Below are 16,864 nucleotides of genomic sequence, written 5' to 3' on the forward strand. Positions count from 1 at the left end.
AGAGGGGTTTTGCTTATTAAAACGTTTTTTTCTTCTACTCAAATTACAAATCGGTATCAAGCCTCACTGTTTTTAAGTGTCTCATAATTGAAGAGGATTGTAGTTTGTAATTTTAGTAGAAATTTTCTGAACTCTTTTAAATTGAGATCTTTAGGGGTTTTTTCCACAACAAAACAGACCTGATTTATTCTACTCAAAAGAGTAGTTTTGAACTTCCTCACTTCTCTTCTCAGCCATTTTCATTTGATGGCTGTTTTGTATTACGTGGAAAACATGAATGCTTCTGTCTGGCCATAGATACCTTCCCTATTTTTTTCTTAAGGGCAATGGAGTGTCAGTATGACGCCATTGTGTCACAGATCTTGGACTGAGTATAGGAAAAAGCACTTTCTTTGTCTGCCTCATTAAGGAGGGTGATCTGCAGTTTTACCTATGGAGATGTGTGTAGTCAGGCTTTTGGCTGCATAACGTGTCACTTCCATTTTGAGGCAGAAATTTCAGTCTGTACAAGATCTTTTAAAGTCAGCTGTTAATTTCCATTGTTAATTAGAACATCAGTTATTGGAAGTTCTGGTGTTCTTGGGTGAGGTGTTTATTTGTTAGCCCTCAACTATTTCTTTTTTTGCTAGCCTTTCATTTCTCTTCTCTTTTTTGCCCTTTTTCTATACATGCCTCTTATTTTTACTGCAGTTCTCCTGCTGGTTTTACTGTGTGATACAGGTAGGACCTTTAATAGATATTATTAGGACTTCTCTAGATTTAGATCATGTCCCTACATGCTGCCTTTTTTTCTTTTTTTTTGAGTAAGCGAGTTTCTTTCTGGGTTGATCAGAATCTGAATAAGAAGCAATTTGGTAATTAAAAGAGATTAAGTGGCATTAGTGCAGTCAAATTTCACACACTTGTCAAAGAGCCAAACAGAGGACAAAAAAGGAGTGCAGTAGCATTATAAAGATGAAACAAAAAAAAGCTAGACTTCAGAACAGAAATAGCCCATGCCACAGAAAGAGGAAATTATCCAGCACATAGTTATTTTCCTGCAAACCAAGTAATTAGTCTACAAAACAGAAGGTGACATATTACAGCAGCTCCTTTGCTACAGTTTTGTTGTATGATGTTGATTGTCTTCAACTGTGAGCCAAGTTCCCATTGCTCCCATAGCCCAGCAATGGCCATTCCTTCAGAGCACCTTTATCAGCATCTTGTTTAAGAGCTGGATGTGATGAGTAGTCAATAGGATTCTCTAGCTGGTGCACTAGTTCTAAAGGCAAAGACTCTCCTTAAAAAAAATTTAGGCAAAGAAATAGTTGAATTTTACAATAAGTAATTATAATATGATTTATTAATTTTCCTATCACAGTAAAAACATCACCAGGGAAAAAAATAAAGATACGAAATAATATAAGCATGTATAAAAGATTCCATGGTCACAATTCTGGCAATGGGCAGTCTCTGGTTTAATTGAGAAAAAAAATTATAAAATTTTCAGGAAAAAAAATTCTTTATTTAGAAATAGACACAGAGAAATCAAATGGTAGCATACTTCACAACTGCTTTTCACTTGGAGGTGTTTTCTGTCTGTCACTGGCCTAAATACTCCCTCAAATTCTGGTAGCTCCTAGGACAGCTTACACTCTCCCAAGGTGGGGATTGGTCCCTTTAGACAATCCAGGCTATTCTCAGGCTTTTGCTTACTTACACAGGAAAGATCATTATGTGGATGAAGGTTTTTCCTTTTATTCAATTCTAGGCACGTTTTGTAACACTCACTCCTGATTATTGATTCAGATAGCAGCTCATATCTCAGTTGGTGTCCCCAATGTTAACAGAATCCTCTCTGAAACAGTGAGGAATTTGCTTTTAAATGATGCCTTTGGAATGCCTCTTCCTCCTGGCTGGACTTGGGGAATCTTTATACTTGCATGATTGTAAACAGAATTCCTCTTTGCCTGGATGGAACATAATCAGGAGCGTGAGGGTTTTTTCTCCTAACAGTTACAGGGCACTTAACCTGATGTGAATTGCTTCTTTTCATCTGATTGGCAAGATCATTTAAGCAATTGAGCTATCCTACAGGTTTAACTGCAGCACATAATATTTTACAGCATGTGTTGTAAATCACGTTTTGCGCAAAGACAGCAGTTTTATTGCACTCAGACAGGACTTCCTGAAGTACTTGCAAGTAATCTGAATAAACTTGAGTAAACCCCAAAGCAAGATCCAGTCAGAAATCCTTGGTGAAATCCACGTGAAATTGTAGTAAGACAGTCTGCAGAAAGAAAAATCCAAATTGGAAGAATGGAAAGAATTAGTAAGATGGTATCTCCAGGTTTTTGGTTGCTGTGGAAGACTGTTAGGAGTAGGAATTCTTGAACATTGGAAAGACATGCTCTGCTGTTCATGAAAGCACCCACATTACTTAGCTCCAGAACAAAAGGTCTTGTAAAGCAGTACAGTCATGGTTGTCCTGTGCAATTTTATTGAAGTCTTACTGTTGGAACTCTCATCATACTGAATCCCTATGAATCTTGGTAGTCTGGATACTAGCCATGAAGATGTTTAGAATGCAAATCCACATTTAAAATATATTCAGAGATAACTATAACATCTGTAGCCTTTATGTAATTCTTCATATGCTATTCAGATCCAGCTAAGCATCAGATATTTTTGAAGCATATCTTGCACTTTCTGGATTGCAATTATGAGTTGTCAATTCTGGTATTCTTTCCAAAATACAGGGAAGTTGTTAGGCAATAGTTTTGAGCCTATTTTTAAAGAAAGGAATGGAAGATTCTTTTTCATAGTCTAGATAGCCCATATTTTCTTAATTACTTAATCAGAACACTCATAAATATTTGGATCAAATATTTGTGAAATGGCCAGATGAGCATTTGCAGTTGTGCTAAGTCCGTCAAGAGAAATGAAAATATAAATACTACTTGAGAGCAACATTTGTGGCAAGGTTGGAATGAAAGAGCTCATCTCCCCTTTCACGAGTACATTTGGTTCCAGATGAATTTTAGCTTTGTTGAAAAGGAGTATGTTTGGAAACTGTTACTTTCAACTGCAAGATGTTATTCACAGCTCAGGAATCATCTCTCTCTCAAATAGAATTTACTTCCTAAAATAGATTTGTAGTACACAGAAAAAGAATGTCATTGGATTCATTTGAATTACCTCATTTACTTCCTACTTGTTTTGAAATTGTTTTCAGAACATGCTGAAATAGAAAGGAACCTAGAAAAACTTCTACTGTCCCTATAAGCATCTTTTAAAATTCATCATCCTTGGATCTTTCCAGATTTTCCTATGCCACAATTTCAACAGATGCTTTTTTCTTTTTTTTCAACAAGTCATCCTTCCTATATTCCTTTTGAATGGCAGTCACCCATACTTTGTTCTTTATTAGCAATTCATCACTTTGTTTTGGAATGGAAACCTGAGTTTTAGGATGTTTCTATAATTTCTAAAAGTGGAAGAATCTTCTCTTAATGTAAAAACTAATCAAAGTGTTCAAAACAAGGTAAGCATTATGTAGATATGAAAGAAACAGGTTTTCTTTTCCAAAGCTACTGAGTATCAGTAATTGGGGAGAGTCTGGGATAGCAGAGGGGGTAGGGTTGGGGGATGTGGGAGCCCCTACCCTCCAGTCCCCATAGTTCTTATGCAGATGGGAGAAGGCAGGGAGGTACAAATTTCCTTCAATTTCTGGGAAGTTTTCTTACTGGAATGAGTTCTGCTAACACCTTTTCTTCCAGTTAATATCAGTAGTTCAGTGGTCCTCCAGTATTTTGAAGCTATTTTTTGTGGAGTAATGATAGGAAATGATCCCATATTCCTGAGGGTAATCCATTTCTAAATATTGTCTGCTGTAAGGCTGATGTGGGAATGCCTGATTATAATGCCTGGCTAGACTGTCAGTCCTATTGTAGTTCTACATGGCAAAGGATATGTATAAAAACTTTTATACATTCAAATGCATTTCGGAGCTTACTGGGATACATATTCCTGAAGGACAAAACGACCAGTAGCTCTTCAGGACATAAATAGTTGTAGAGAATGTTTCAGAAAAATTTAACTTAATGCTTTTGAAGTTTTCAGTGCTACTATTACCTGGCTTCATAATTTTTCATTTTAGAAACCATTCTCAGTTACCTGGAAGGGCTCTTTAAATCAACAGTCCACATTAGGCAGAATGCTAATTTTCTTGTGGGCCTTTTTTTTAATCATGCTAAATTACTTCAGTAGTTTAATGGTGGGAAAATACGATATTACATTTCTCTTTGGAGAATTTTTCACTGAAAATTTGAGTAAAACACTTGTCTCTTATTCTTTATATCTAGTTGATTCTTCCTGCATTCCTTATTTAATTATCTCCTATGCTTATCTTCTGTGAGTAATGGGACACCCATGTAGCTTTGCTTGCTCTTGTGCTCTCTCTCCTTTTTTTGTTTCCTGTGGAAAATGTGGATCTGATTTGTTTTACTTCCTGCATCTTCCTGCTGAGTATTTTCATACAGCCCCTCTGAATGCTAAATTATGTTTACATTGAAAATCTCGTAGTTTAAACTGTAATATATTTTCAAAGCAAAGTCTTTCCTGCCTGGCTCTTTGCAAACTATTTACGTACAGTGTTAGATGTTGGCATCAAGGAAAACAGCTTTACTTTTACTGTGCAGTAACTGTGTAATCAGATGTTGGCTTGTGATGAGCATGAATTAAATGCTTATATCTTCATTTGATTTAGCTGTGCTTTTTATTCTGCTTTGCTGATTAGGTGATTGCCCATTACTGCATGTAGTACATCGTCCTTTCTAGTAGTAGTTTGCTTTTGTGCTATTCTGCTTTATTATTATAATTACACAAAATTATTAAACATGCATTTTTTTAAACCAGAATCAAGACTTGAAGGTTGGCTTTCAGTACCAAACAAAGGAAATATAAGGCGGCATGGCTGGAAGAAACAGGTACAAATGCCTTTTTGCTTTCTTCCTCAATTTCTTTGGAAAGGTTTCTAGGCATGTGGTGAATTGGTTTTACAACCCATATTTAAGAAACAAACAAAATAATTAAGAGTAATTTAGTACATTATTGAAGAAAAAAGCCCAAGAAAATTCAAGTTCAGTATGAAATCGTTAGTAATGATATTGTGCAAATTTACAACAGGGGAGAAAAATGCTTTTACAGTGAGCATCTTGGAACCATTAAAAATCAGATTTCTTCTTTGAGTAAGTGTCTTTATAATTCTGTTGCTGAAAAAGAACCTCTTTGTGCAACTTGGCAGCACAGAGTAGAGAATAGCACACTTAAATGTTCTGAAGGTCATGGAAGAGTGCCTCACACAGTAACTTGCCACACATGATTTCCAAGCATGTTTCTGTCTCCCTTACCTTTCAAATGATCGGTTTCTCTTGAAAAGAACTGATTTACTCTCAGAAACAGGATCTCTGTGCTGGAATTCCCACTCCAAACAAAGCAGTCTTGTTTTGCCTCTGCAAAGGTTATGATCTGGTTCTTTGACACATCTGATGTTCAAATTGAGATACTTAGAATCAGTTTCTGATTACCTTTTCTGGCTTTTCAGTTCCCCTCTTTGAACACCTTTTAGTACAACTAAATACAAAAATGAACATGGTCTCTAGATTTTTTAAAATTTTAAAAGCTAATTGTATAAAACAGTTTATTTTCCTTCATGTTCCTTATATTCAAAGACTGCTACTGGAAATTACTGAGTTATTCATGACCCTTTCGAAGTAACTTTCTGATTCCTGTTGAATGGTATTTATCAAATGCTCCTATTTACATTCACATTCTACAACAACTGGAAGTGATTCCTATAACATTTAAAGGAAAAGGGATTCGTTCCTGTCAAAGAAGCGTTTGAGTGTTTGTATTGGGCCTTTGGCTGCTGTACTCCTCTTTTGAAGTACTGCTATTTTCATTGGGCTTCCATGGCCTTCTTCATACACTCATACACATTCCTATTTTTACATCAATATCAGACCTTGGTGATTTGTCTGTAAGTTAAAACCACCACCTATTCTGGCTTGCTGGGAGTGAGTGATAAGTTCTATTTCTAAGCCCTATTTCAACAAATGGCCAGTTACCTTCCCCCGCCCCTTCAGGTAGGGGAGAAACAAAAGCAGAATTTATGGATTGAGTTAACAATTTACTGAAAGCACAAAGCAAGACTAAGACAAGCACAATAAAACCAGCAATATTAATAGCAAAAGTATGCAGAAAGAGAAGGTGCTTCACCCACGGAAAAGATGTTCACCACCAGAAGCAAAACCAAATGGTGAATGCTTCCTGTAGATCTGTTTGATAGCTAAGGCTGCTTGAATCATCTTGTTATAGAATTGACTGTGCCTGGCATGAATCAGGTAGCTTTGTTCTGTTCTGGGTTATATAAAATACTGTGTCATTTTTCTGTTAGTGCTTCTAGCACCCTTTTATGGTTGTTTTGTAAAAATTGAGATTACTTTTGCATTCTCTGACAACTGAAATTTTAAACTCCTGATAAAAGCAGCTTCTCCAGTAAAAGACTATCAGAATTTCTTCAGGCATGGCCAGTTACAGGCAGATTTACTTGCCTCAAGATATTTTAGGCAGTTAATCCTTTCACACTTTCCTAGTTTGAATGCACTCACACTTTGGAGGAATTTGAACTGCAGATGGATGGCTCAGTCGTGAAATAAATTGTACTGATAAGGTTCATTAACTAGCTGAGGTTCATATCAGTGAGACACAGCAGTGAGGGACTGTGTTCACTCACATGTGCATTCTCTTGGCTGAAGTGTACTGTAGCTGAAACAAGCTGGCGGGTAGTCAGCCTCCTCAGATGCTTGTCCTCCAAGTTCTCCTGCAGTTTCACTTTTGTGAAGGTGGGAGGTATATGCAACCACAAATATGGGCATGCCCAGATTAATTTAAAGGGAAAGCAAAATTACATTAGGAGTGTAACTGGATTGATGCCTGAGTTGTTATAACTTGAGCTGCATTTCTGACTCAAATGTCAATAGTACTGATGTTTTAGCCCCATGCCCTCTGCTTTATTTAGGTTAAGTTAGAAAGGAGTGAGTGTGGAAAACTTACTTGAGAATAAACACTTCAGTTATACCTAAAGCTAACAGTGAAATGGGTTGCCCTTGTTTTTGTCTGGAGCTTCATTTCATTCCAAGTGAAGATGATAAAATATCCCTCAAAAACCACTGTAGAAGAGAACTACTGTCAGAAGATTGTTTTATATGTTCACAACAGGATATTGATGCTGTTGTACATAACTTCTTTTTCTAAAGTTAAGTTGTTTTTTCACCAAGGCTTATATATAGTGTGATAATTGAATTCCTGTACAGTCAGAATTTGCTTTCGTGCTAGTTGTCATTTAAGGGCTTGCTCTTATCTCTGAAAGGCAAATATGCACACTTCAAAGATAAAAAAGGCATTAGGTTTCTCTTGGAGTGAATAAAGGAATCGAAGTACAGTTTTTTTCTTCAATGAGAAAAATCACAGGAGGTTTACACACAGCTTAGTACTTAGTCAAGCTGATCAGGCTTTCTAGTAATGAATTGTGACAAAATGCCCTTTCACGGCTTTTTTAGATGCATTTCAGTAATTGAGTTTTACAATTAGTGTAGCCCACACCTTGCACAGCACGTTTTAAAAATGCTGTTGTATAAACTTAAGGTGACTTTCATACTCAGGTTTTGAGGTCAGCTTCAAGTCCTATGTAAAATGAGGTTGAAACCTCCCCTTGTAGAAGAAGTAGATATTTATTGAAATTCTCAGTATCTGCATTGTGCAGAAACCCATCCAGTTACCTGCCAGTACCTGGAATTCAAGATGAGCTCTTAGTGCATTCACTCTCATGTTTTTCTGTCCTTTCCCCTCCTTCTGGGTTATATTATATGTGAAGAGATCAGTATAGACAGAGCTGTCAGTTTACCTCCTTTTAATCTCTTCAGTGCCTCATATCTTTGAGTTCCTTCTAAAAGATTTGAAACTGCAGGGGAGGGAACAACCACAGCTGTCACTGAGCTTATGCTTGTGAACAGTTTCAGCAAAGATGTTGGAATAGCAACTCCCAGTGAAGAGCAGCAGGCAGTGAATTCCAGTCTTGAACTTACTGGGAAGTGCTTAGGTTAGAGGTGCTTGATCTTAACTATCTCAGTGTATTTTTATGTTCCAGACCTCTGTTTCTGCTGATTCATTCTGGCTCTTTATTTTACCAGTCAATTAAATTGGAACTGTAGGAAATACACTTGGGTCTCTGTTTTTAGACTACCAGCAGTTTGGTGTGAAGTACCAGTGAGTGCTGCAGGCCTGTAGAACTAGAGAAGTTTTTTTACAACTTTATCCATAAGCGATATTTTTTGCATTGTGTTACTCCCGGTGATACAGTAAATTTCATAGTAACCTGCCAGCAACAACTGAAATTTGTGAATTTGTGTAGATGGACTTGCAGAGTCATCTCAAGCATTTTAGAGTGATCCAGTGACAATGCAGTCACTGCAACTGTAGCATTCCAGAGCTGTCCATAGTGTAGCTGCCTTCAGGACGATTTAAATGTCTCCTGATGTTGATTTGAAACCTTGTAAAATGCTATTTCAACTGTTTTACCCTTTCTTTCGACAGTATGTTGTGGTGAGCAGTAAAAAGATACTGTTCTACAATGATGAAAAAGACAAGGACCAGTCTAATCCATCTATGGTACTAGATATAGAGTAAGTAAAAATATTGCTAATTTTGGATACAAATTGACAAAAGAGTATTGTGTGTGAAATAGCAGATAGCAAATCCAGGAGCTTGAAATAAAAATTCCATAAATAATTTTTAATTTCCCATACTAGTTGGCAAATGTCTGTCTATCTGTATTTCAGTATACCATTAACAGAACTTTGACAGTACTTTTTCTGTGTCCTATGATTGCTAAAAGTGAATGATTGCTGTTCTAGTCCAGAGCATTTCGAACTTTTCCAGCTGTTTTCTGTTTAAAGTGATAAAATATATTAATTGTGATTCCTTTACATTGGGTATACATCAGGAAAATGGTTGTCAAATAATACTGAAGCCCCTCTCTGGTACATGACTGTGATGTTTGAACAGCTGATTGACATTATGGGATCTTACAGAATAGTAATTGAAAAAAGGTTTTAGAATTCCTGAATAGATGTATCAGGGGCTAACAAATACAGTGGTCTGGAAGGAATATCAAACTCAGGAAGTGCTTAAGCTGCCAATTGCCATAACCAGGAAAAGAGTTATTTTCTCTTTGAACTGTTTTGTATTCTCTTTTCATAAACATCTGCTACAGCTACTGTTGAAAACAGGATGTTAGGAGAGATGGACTTGGAGTCTTGACCCAATATAAGAAGATGTTTGTTCAGTTTAAATAGTATTTTCAACAGCATGTGCCCCAGATTTCCTTTTGTGATGTTTTGGCATAGATTGTTCATCAAGCCATGACATGATTTAGTAAAAAACTACTGGATAGTATTCTACTTAATATGGTTACTTCCATCCAGGTTTTCACTAAGCTTTTCTAGCAATAATGTTAGACTTTCTAGTGTTTTGAGGAAGTATTTGGAAACTTTTATCTTAAGTAAATTTACCATGATGGCTCTTGAATCCATTGTAAGAGAACCCTCTTTCCATGCTGTGAAATATTTTGGTCTTATGTGAGTAGACCAAATCTATATGGTTTATGAATTAGTGTGTAAAGTCATATTGCAGTATTGAAGTAGGTCGTGCTTGCATAATTTCTAAGAACTTCAAAGCAGTTTGATAATTGTTCTAAACCATACATAACCTTTTAGCATTTTCTGTTTCGTGTTTCTTATAATCTAGTAAGCTGTTTCATGTCCGGCCTGTAACTCAAGGAGATGTATATAGAGCTGAAACTGAAGAAATTCCTAAAATATTCCAGGTAAAAAGGGTTATATACTCCTTCTATTTAACTCTCTTGAAAAAGTGGTGGCTTCTGTGAAGAGGGTATAAAAGTACTCAGTGCTTCAACAATAACACAGCAGTGTTCTTTTTCAGATTCTCTATGCTAATGAGGGGGAATGCAGGAAGGATTTGGAGGTAGAACCAGTACAGCCGTCAGAGAAGACGAATTTTCTAAATCACAAAGGCCATGAATTTATTCCCACGTTATACCACTTCCCAGCCAACTGTGAGGCCTGTGCCAAACCTCTCTGGCATGTCTTTAAACCCCCTGCTGCCCTAGAATGTCGAAGATGCCATGTGAAGTGCCACAGAGACCACTTGGATAAAAAGGAGGAATTAATTGCACCATGCAAAGGTATACTCATGTTTTTATCTGTTCTGTGTTCTCTTTGTGGTAAGCCAAACTGCTAAACTACTGGAGGTGAATAAAAGCATTTTAAAGTCAAACCTAAAATTAAAGTTCCATGATTTTAGATGTGAAAGTTGCTGTTAAAGCAATAGGCTGGTACACTGCTTGTGAACAGGCAGCTGTGGCAAACCTCTGTAGGGAGGCCTGTGGTGGTGTAAGTGATGGAGCTCTGCTGAGGGCCCTGAGAGCACGAGGCTCCCTAGAGGTTTGTGCCCAAGTACTGGGCAGCTCCTTGGTGCCCACACCATTCCCTCTGCACTTACACCTCACCCATGCTAGGGACAGTTGCAGTGGCTGCCTCAGCAAGCTGTGCTGAGACCTTGCGGAGTTGTTCTTCAGGTGTAGAAGTTTCTTCTCTGCTGCTGTGAAGTGGAGCATTCAGGGTATGCACTCTGGAACTTGGCCATAAGGCGCCCACACAACTTGGTGGCTTATTAAAATTTTAATTAGTGTAACTTTCTCATTTCTCAAATATTCGTGGTAGACTCAAGAATCTTAATGCAGAATGACAAACCATGAAAAACATTATATTCATAATCTTTCCTGCTGTTTGTTGTCTTCCAAAAATATATAAAGAAATTCCATACAAGAATGTATATAGGTGCCATTGTTCCTTTCAGTGGCACAGTTGGTTGTCATAACTCTTACTTTGATAAGGAGCCCTGGTTTTCACTGAATCATCTTCCTCCTTTTTCCTTGTAGTGAGTTATGATGTAACTTCAGCAAGAGATATGCTCTTGTTGGCGTCCTGTCAAGATGAACAGAAGAAATGGGTGACACATTTAGTAAAGAAGATCCCTAAGACACCACCATCTACTTTTGTTCGTGCTTCTCCTAGAACTTTGTCTACAAGATCCTCAGCAAACCAGTCATTCCGAAAAGCTGTTAAAAATACTTCTGGAAAAGCTAGGTGAGAAATAAGCTACAAAAACTACAGATCTTCTTGGCTAAAACCCCCTCTATTTATAAGTCCTATTTCATGTGAAATTGCGAAATAATTCCATAGTTATGGCTGTTGAACTGTTAATCTAAATTTTTGCTCAAATCCCAAAGGAAGGAGCAGAATTCTTCTGTTACTATGGTAAATTTATCAGTTCTTCACATTTGGAAAGGTACCATGGAGGCGGTACCTGGCCTCCCAGTGATTGGGAGGGAGCTGGTTGCCTTTTTTTCCTGTTTAAAGGCAAGGTCAGTGAATATGTCAGTAATGGCATTTAGCAGCAAGAGTGGTCCATGGTCATCCTATCCATGGATTGACTCAGAGCCTGCTTACGCCCTGAATTCTTCTGTGAATGGGGCTGGAATGAGAAACTTACAGATTCTGTGTTGTTAGGCCAATTCTTTTGTTGTGATGCCAGTTAAGTTTTAATTCTGTTCTTCCTCCCTGCTTACTCGTTCCTGGTTGTCTTCTATCCTAGCAGTTGTTTTTGTAAACTATTTGTGACCCTATGCATGAACCAAGGCATGATGTGAAATACACTTTTTTAGTGCTTAGGTTACTGTAATCTGATTTTAACCTTTATTAGCTTCCTGATATAGTATGTGTGTTGTTTTCTCACCAAATAACCAATTGAATTGACAGTATGGAGTGGAAACTAATGTCTCAGTAAGGAAAGAGTCTTCCCAGATTAGCAAGGCTACCAAACATTCCTGGCATGAAATGCAATAAAAGCAGACTTTTGCATATAAGAAGACATGAAGGTATATCATGAAGCATCCTCCTTGAAGGGAACAGAAGAGGAAAAAATATGAAGGACAAAAAGGCTGTTGGTTTTCTTGTCCCCAAGACTTCCATCCTAAAACATAAGTGATCATAGAATGGTTTGAGTTGGAAGGGACCTCTTAAAGGTCATCTAGTTCCAACCCACTCTGCCAGGGGTGGGTCAGGTTGCTCAGGGCCCTATCCAGCCTGGCCTTGAACACTCCCAGGGATCATAGTTTTGAGATAGTAATATATTTAGTGAAGGCTTTCAAGATAATCCCATACAGGAAAATTACTTTTGGCCTCAAATACCAAGCTGTCAATGTAAAAATCAGTGGTGTTGTGGGCAGTTTGGGTAGAGATCATGCAACAGCATGAGAAGGACATAAAGAGAAAACTGTGACCAGCAGTGGAGGACTTGTAACTGAGACAGAGTCTTTGGAAGAGAAGCCATTGTCACAATCATTGAACAAAGTCTCAATTTGCCAGTTACAGTTCAAATGGTAGGAATGCAGCAGAATTGTGGTGTAATTTTACATTTTTCAACACCAGCACTTAATCGAGCTAAACTTCTGAAATACAGAAACACTTCTGATTTGTGGGGAGATTTCCTGGGAAGAGGGCAGTTTCTCTTTACAGCAGTCTTCAAAAAAACAAGGGTGAGTGCAGTGGAAAAGCACACAGAGTTAAACCTGAGTTAAAAAGACTATAAAATCAGGGATTTCTTACTAAATAGTAGCATCTTCAGCATTGTACCAAATAAAGACAAATTGGTAATTGTTATTTTCAGGGAGACTTCAGCTGTGTTTGTTATGTACTTACATGGTGTGTACTTGCTCGCCAAAATCTTGTCAGATTATTTGTCTTGTCTAAAAAATGTCCACTTCTTCCAACTTCCAGAAGGTTTTATAAAGCTTCGTGGTGTTTTCAAACTTAATTTTTCCTTCAGTCCAAGGAAATTTTCCAAGATTGACTGAAAAATGTTAGACCCCTCCATAGGCTTACCCAGATTCTCGAAGACATTTAGAAAAAAATGACACCTGCTAAATGTAAAATATACATAATTGAGATCTGTTCTTTAACATCATCTTTATTTACAGTAGGACTGTTGAAGAACTACTCCTGTTTTGTAGCTTAAAAAAATACGAAGTGTTTGTGTGTACATGTGTTGTATGATACATTTATATCAATGATAATCAGGGTTTTAAAAAACAGTTACTAAAGGCAGACAAGGATACCAGAACTGGTTAAAGAGACCTGGGACAGATTACTAAGATTTTTCAGTGAATCTTGGACCACTTAAGACTGAAAGAAAAAGCTTATCATGCTGCTGCTTAAGAGGATTTGGTAGAAAAACCTTCAGAACTGACGATGTAAAAGTCATTAATACCATTTTAAAAATGTGACACTGCATAATGTTAGTCAATGTACTCACCAAAAGAGGTGTTAAATTAAGGATCTTTTGAAGAGGGAATGCTCTTGGACAGTAAAACAAAAACCCAGCAGAACAACTGATTCCTCCTAAACCAACCAACTAACCAGTGGGGTTGGAAATAATTATCTTAATGTGTCATTTACTTATATCTTTAAGATATGGTCATTGGATAATCTAAAACAATGCTTGAAAGATATCGATATCTTGATCTTGATTGATACTGATCTTGAAAGATATACATTTAAAAAATCATCCTCTTTTCTTGAGTGTACAGATTCTTTTCTCCCTGCTGATCCTTGCCTTGGTAAGGATAGTGGATGCTTCTTTATTTCACATTTAGCTGTTTGGAGTTGTAGACTTTCACTTCCAAAAGACTCTCTGCATTGCATTCTGAGTATGCTCTCCATTTATCCTTGCGAAGGCCTCTGGTAGCTGTAATAACCAGATTTCATGCATACTCTTTTGGGAGAAAAATCCATTTTCTTAAATCAATGAATTGATTCTTTGTCACTCTGTCTTAATAGAAGTGCTCGTTTGGAGTTGCCTTTAGCAAGGACAATTGTGCAACCAATCTGTTATAGAAGGAAAGATTGGGATATTTCAAAGTTTACAGTAACTCTTAAAGAAATGGTTTTTTTGGAGGACACCAGTTACCCAGACTATTGCTGTTATTAATGCTATTGGCATTGTCCTATTAAGAGTGTTACAGAATCACAGAAATACACAAGTAGGGAATGGAACTTCCATAAAAGATTAGAAACACAATTATTAAAGCTCTGTTTTTAAGAGCCTAAAGATGGAATTAGTTTAATAGCTCACCAGCACCAGAAGGAGGACAGCTGCACATTCCTGAGCTTTATTTTGTGTCAGTTCATGCTTCACAGATTACCAGAGTGAACTGATCTATTTTCAGCAGAAAATTAATCCAGGAATGTTTTGCCTAAAGGAAAGCAAAAAAACCTCAAGCAGGACAACAAAAAACAATCCAACCCTAGCTCCACAGAAGAAAAGCTTGGGATTTTCTGTTGGGTTCAGAAGTTGCAGTGGTTTGCGGAAGAGTCTCAGGAACAAAAGGAGGAAGGGTGATGCTGAAGGTCTTGCCCGAGTGAATGTCAGGTCAGACAGCTGTTTCAAATACTGCAGCCTTGCGTTTTCTCCATTTGCCCGGGTGGACAACCTCTGCTCACACCTTTTTCCATCACCCAAGATCTTCCAAGTTTTTGTGAAGACATAAAGCTCTTAGGTTTTCTGTCAATTCAGAAGCTAATATCTTCATGATATCTTAACTCTTTAGCTTCTTGAATTTATCTGTGACGTGGATCAGTTAACATCTACATTACTCTTCTAGACTGACCACAAATCCATCAGTGAACTTGATGATGTAACTGATATCTTGTTTCTTGATGATGTCACATACTGACAGAGCTTCTTAGAACATGTAATTAATTATAAGAAACTCTGTTTTAATGCTGCATATTGTAGTCACTGATTGTGGAGAAAGAGCCTTACTGAGCATAAGCCATTTAGAGGCACAGCACTTGAGCAGCAGGAGTGCTGGGTATGTGTGTGCTCCTGCCTGTCATGTTGCCTGAAAATATCTGCAAGAGGCAGGTGAGGGCCCTTGCACCTCCCTAATGCTCGAGGAGCTCCCTGTGTGTCTTTGTGACACGCTGTCCCCATCAGACAGCTGACACTGGGCTGACTGGAGTGTAGTGGGGTCTGCATGGCACCTGCAGAGCAGTGCGAGCAAACAGTGAAAAGATTCAGAGTTCCCTGAGCAAGGAAGCTTTAGAAAAAGGCCAGGTTGGAACTCCTCATTCTGGCAGTTATACTGTGGATATTTCTGTGGCTTTCTCAGACAAATTTTTTGTGAGTGGTATCTATGAACTAGACAAGTACTGCTGTGATGGACTGTGCCCAGCCAGTGCCCTGATTCTGCCTTGTGTGTTTAAAAAGAAGAGGCAGTGGATTTATTTTAGGAAAACTCGCTTCTAATGTACCAATGTTTAAATTTAACTTATTAAATAAATGCATAGCGTAGCTTATGTACTGAACACTTAACTGGTAGCTCAGCACAGCAGCTGAGCTCATTTGACAGCCTGCTGCTACTTAAAGGGGAGAATTTTCCCTCTCCATCTCCTTTTCCTTCGTTTCTGTCCATGGATCCTAGATAAGTGCTGGAAATGATCCAGTTTGGACTCTTCCATGAAGGTCCACAGTTCAGTTTCCTGACTGTCAAAAAGAATGTAGACTAACTGTGCCAAGCTAGTGAGTGGGTCAGTGCACTAAGTGCAGTGATAGCCAAAGCTGAGGACAGGTAAGTAGGAGGATGCTCTCCTGGGCTCAGGAAGGTGATAAAGCAGAGGAACAGCCGGCTCTTTTCCTCATAGGAGAGTTAATTGTTGGATCAGCCTCTCTGAACTCAAGATGCTGCATCCTGCAGTTCTCCCTCACCACTTTACCTAAGTGTCAGAATAAGAGAAGCAGCAATGATTTTTAAGGGCTATACATGTCTAGCTTTTACTAAGTATCTGCAAATTGTTCTCTTGTCAGACAGTATAGCAGAACTTGCTCTCGCTGATGGAGTCCTACCATGTAAGCAGGCATTAACTGTTTGTTGAATGGATACAGACTTGAACACGTGCTTGAAGACATTTCAGTACATTTGATTCAGGGTCTGACCCACCTTTCTTTGCAGTTGGTAGGCAGTGCTTCCCTGACTTCATGGAGAGGTGTCTCAGACCCGTTGAAAGGAGCTTCACATATAAAAGTTCATCCTAAGTTCTATTCCTCATTTTCATAACTTATCAGTAACAACTATAAATCAGAACTTCATGATGAACTTGCTGGCATTTGCAGTACTGCTTTGAGATCGGAATCTACACTTCATGGCTTACAGTCTGCTGATTTATTCACGTTGTATTAGCACAGCTGAGGTCTTTTGTTTTCATATGGCTGGACGTGGGCACTTGGTCAAGTTAATGCATGTTTAAAGAGCAAAACAACCAACCAGACAAAATTCCTGTGCATCAGACGAGCTCTGCAACTGCATGTGCGTGCTCTTAGCCTAGAGAGCCTTTTCTTGTCCTGCAAGTGAAAGGGGGTCACCTTGCATTTGCCATGAATACACCCATGACTGTTGATTCTTAATTGCTTACTTGTAAAGCTGCAGTAATACTATCATCTGTCTGATCTCTGTGTTTGCTTAATGTTGTTAGAAACTGAGAAGTTTGTGGAAGATGATGTAGGTATGATGTTAGTAGTATTACTTGTCAGTTGAAAAAAAATTCTGTTATTTTCTTCATTGAGGTTCTTGGCAAACGCACTCTAGTGTTACGAAGCTGATTTTTATATTTGTTATTAATTGTCT

At 38.0% G+C, this 16,864-nt stretch overlaps 1 protein-coding gene across 2 annotated transcripts in view; it reads left to right on the forward strand.

The window, feature by feature from the left end:
* The window catches only part of ROCK1 (Rho associated coiled-coil containing protein kinase 1), an 84,223-nt gene that overhangs the window by 65,865 nt on the left and 1,494 nt on the right, over positions 1–16,864 (forward strand). The window contains exons 28-33 of one of the 2 annotated variants that reach the window (XM_063395730.1): positions 4,897–4,967; positions 8,635–8,723; positions 9,847–9,925; positions 10,042–10,303; positions 11,060–11,267; positions 16,048–16,863. In XM_063395730.1, the coding sequence (XP_063251800.1) occupies positions 4,897–4,967; positions 8,635–8,723; positions 9,847–9,925; positions 10,042–10,303; positions 11,060–11,267; positions 16,048–16,075 (737 nt within the window). In that variant the 3' untranslated portion in view covers positions 16,076–16,863. Of the gene's footprint in view, positions 1–4,896; positions 4,968–8,634; positions 8,724–9,846; positions 9,926–10,041; positions 10,304–11,059; positions 11,268–16,047; position 16,864 lie in introns of those variants that run through there. The other variant, XM_063395739.1, reaches the window with a different exon arrangement.

Source organism: Prinia subflava, chromosome 1 (assembly GCF_021018805.1).
Source record: "Prinia subflava isolate CZ2003 ecotype Zambia chromosome 1, Cam_Psub_1.2, whole genome shotgun sequence".
Classification (NCBI taxonomy): Eukaryota; Metazoa; Chordata; class Aves; order Passeriformes; family Cisticolidae; genus Prinia; species Prinia subflava.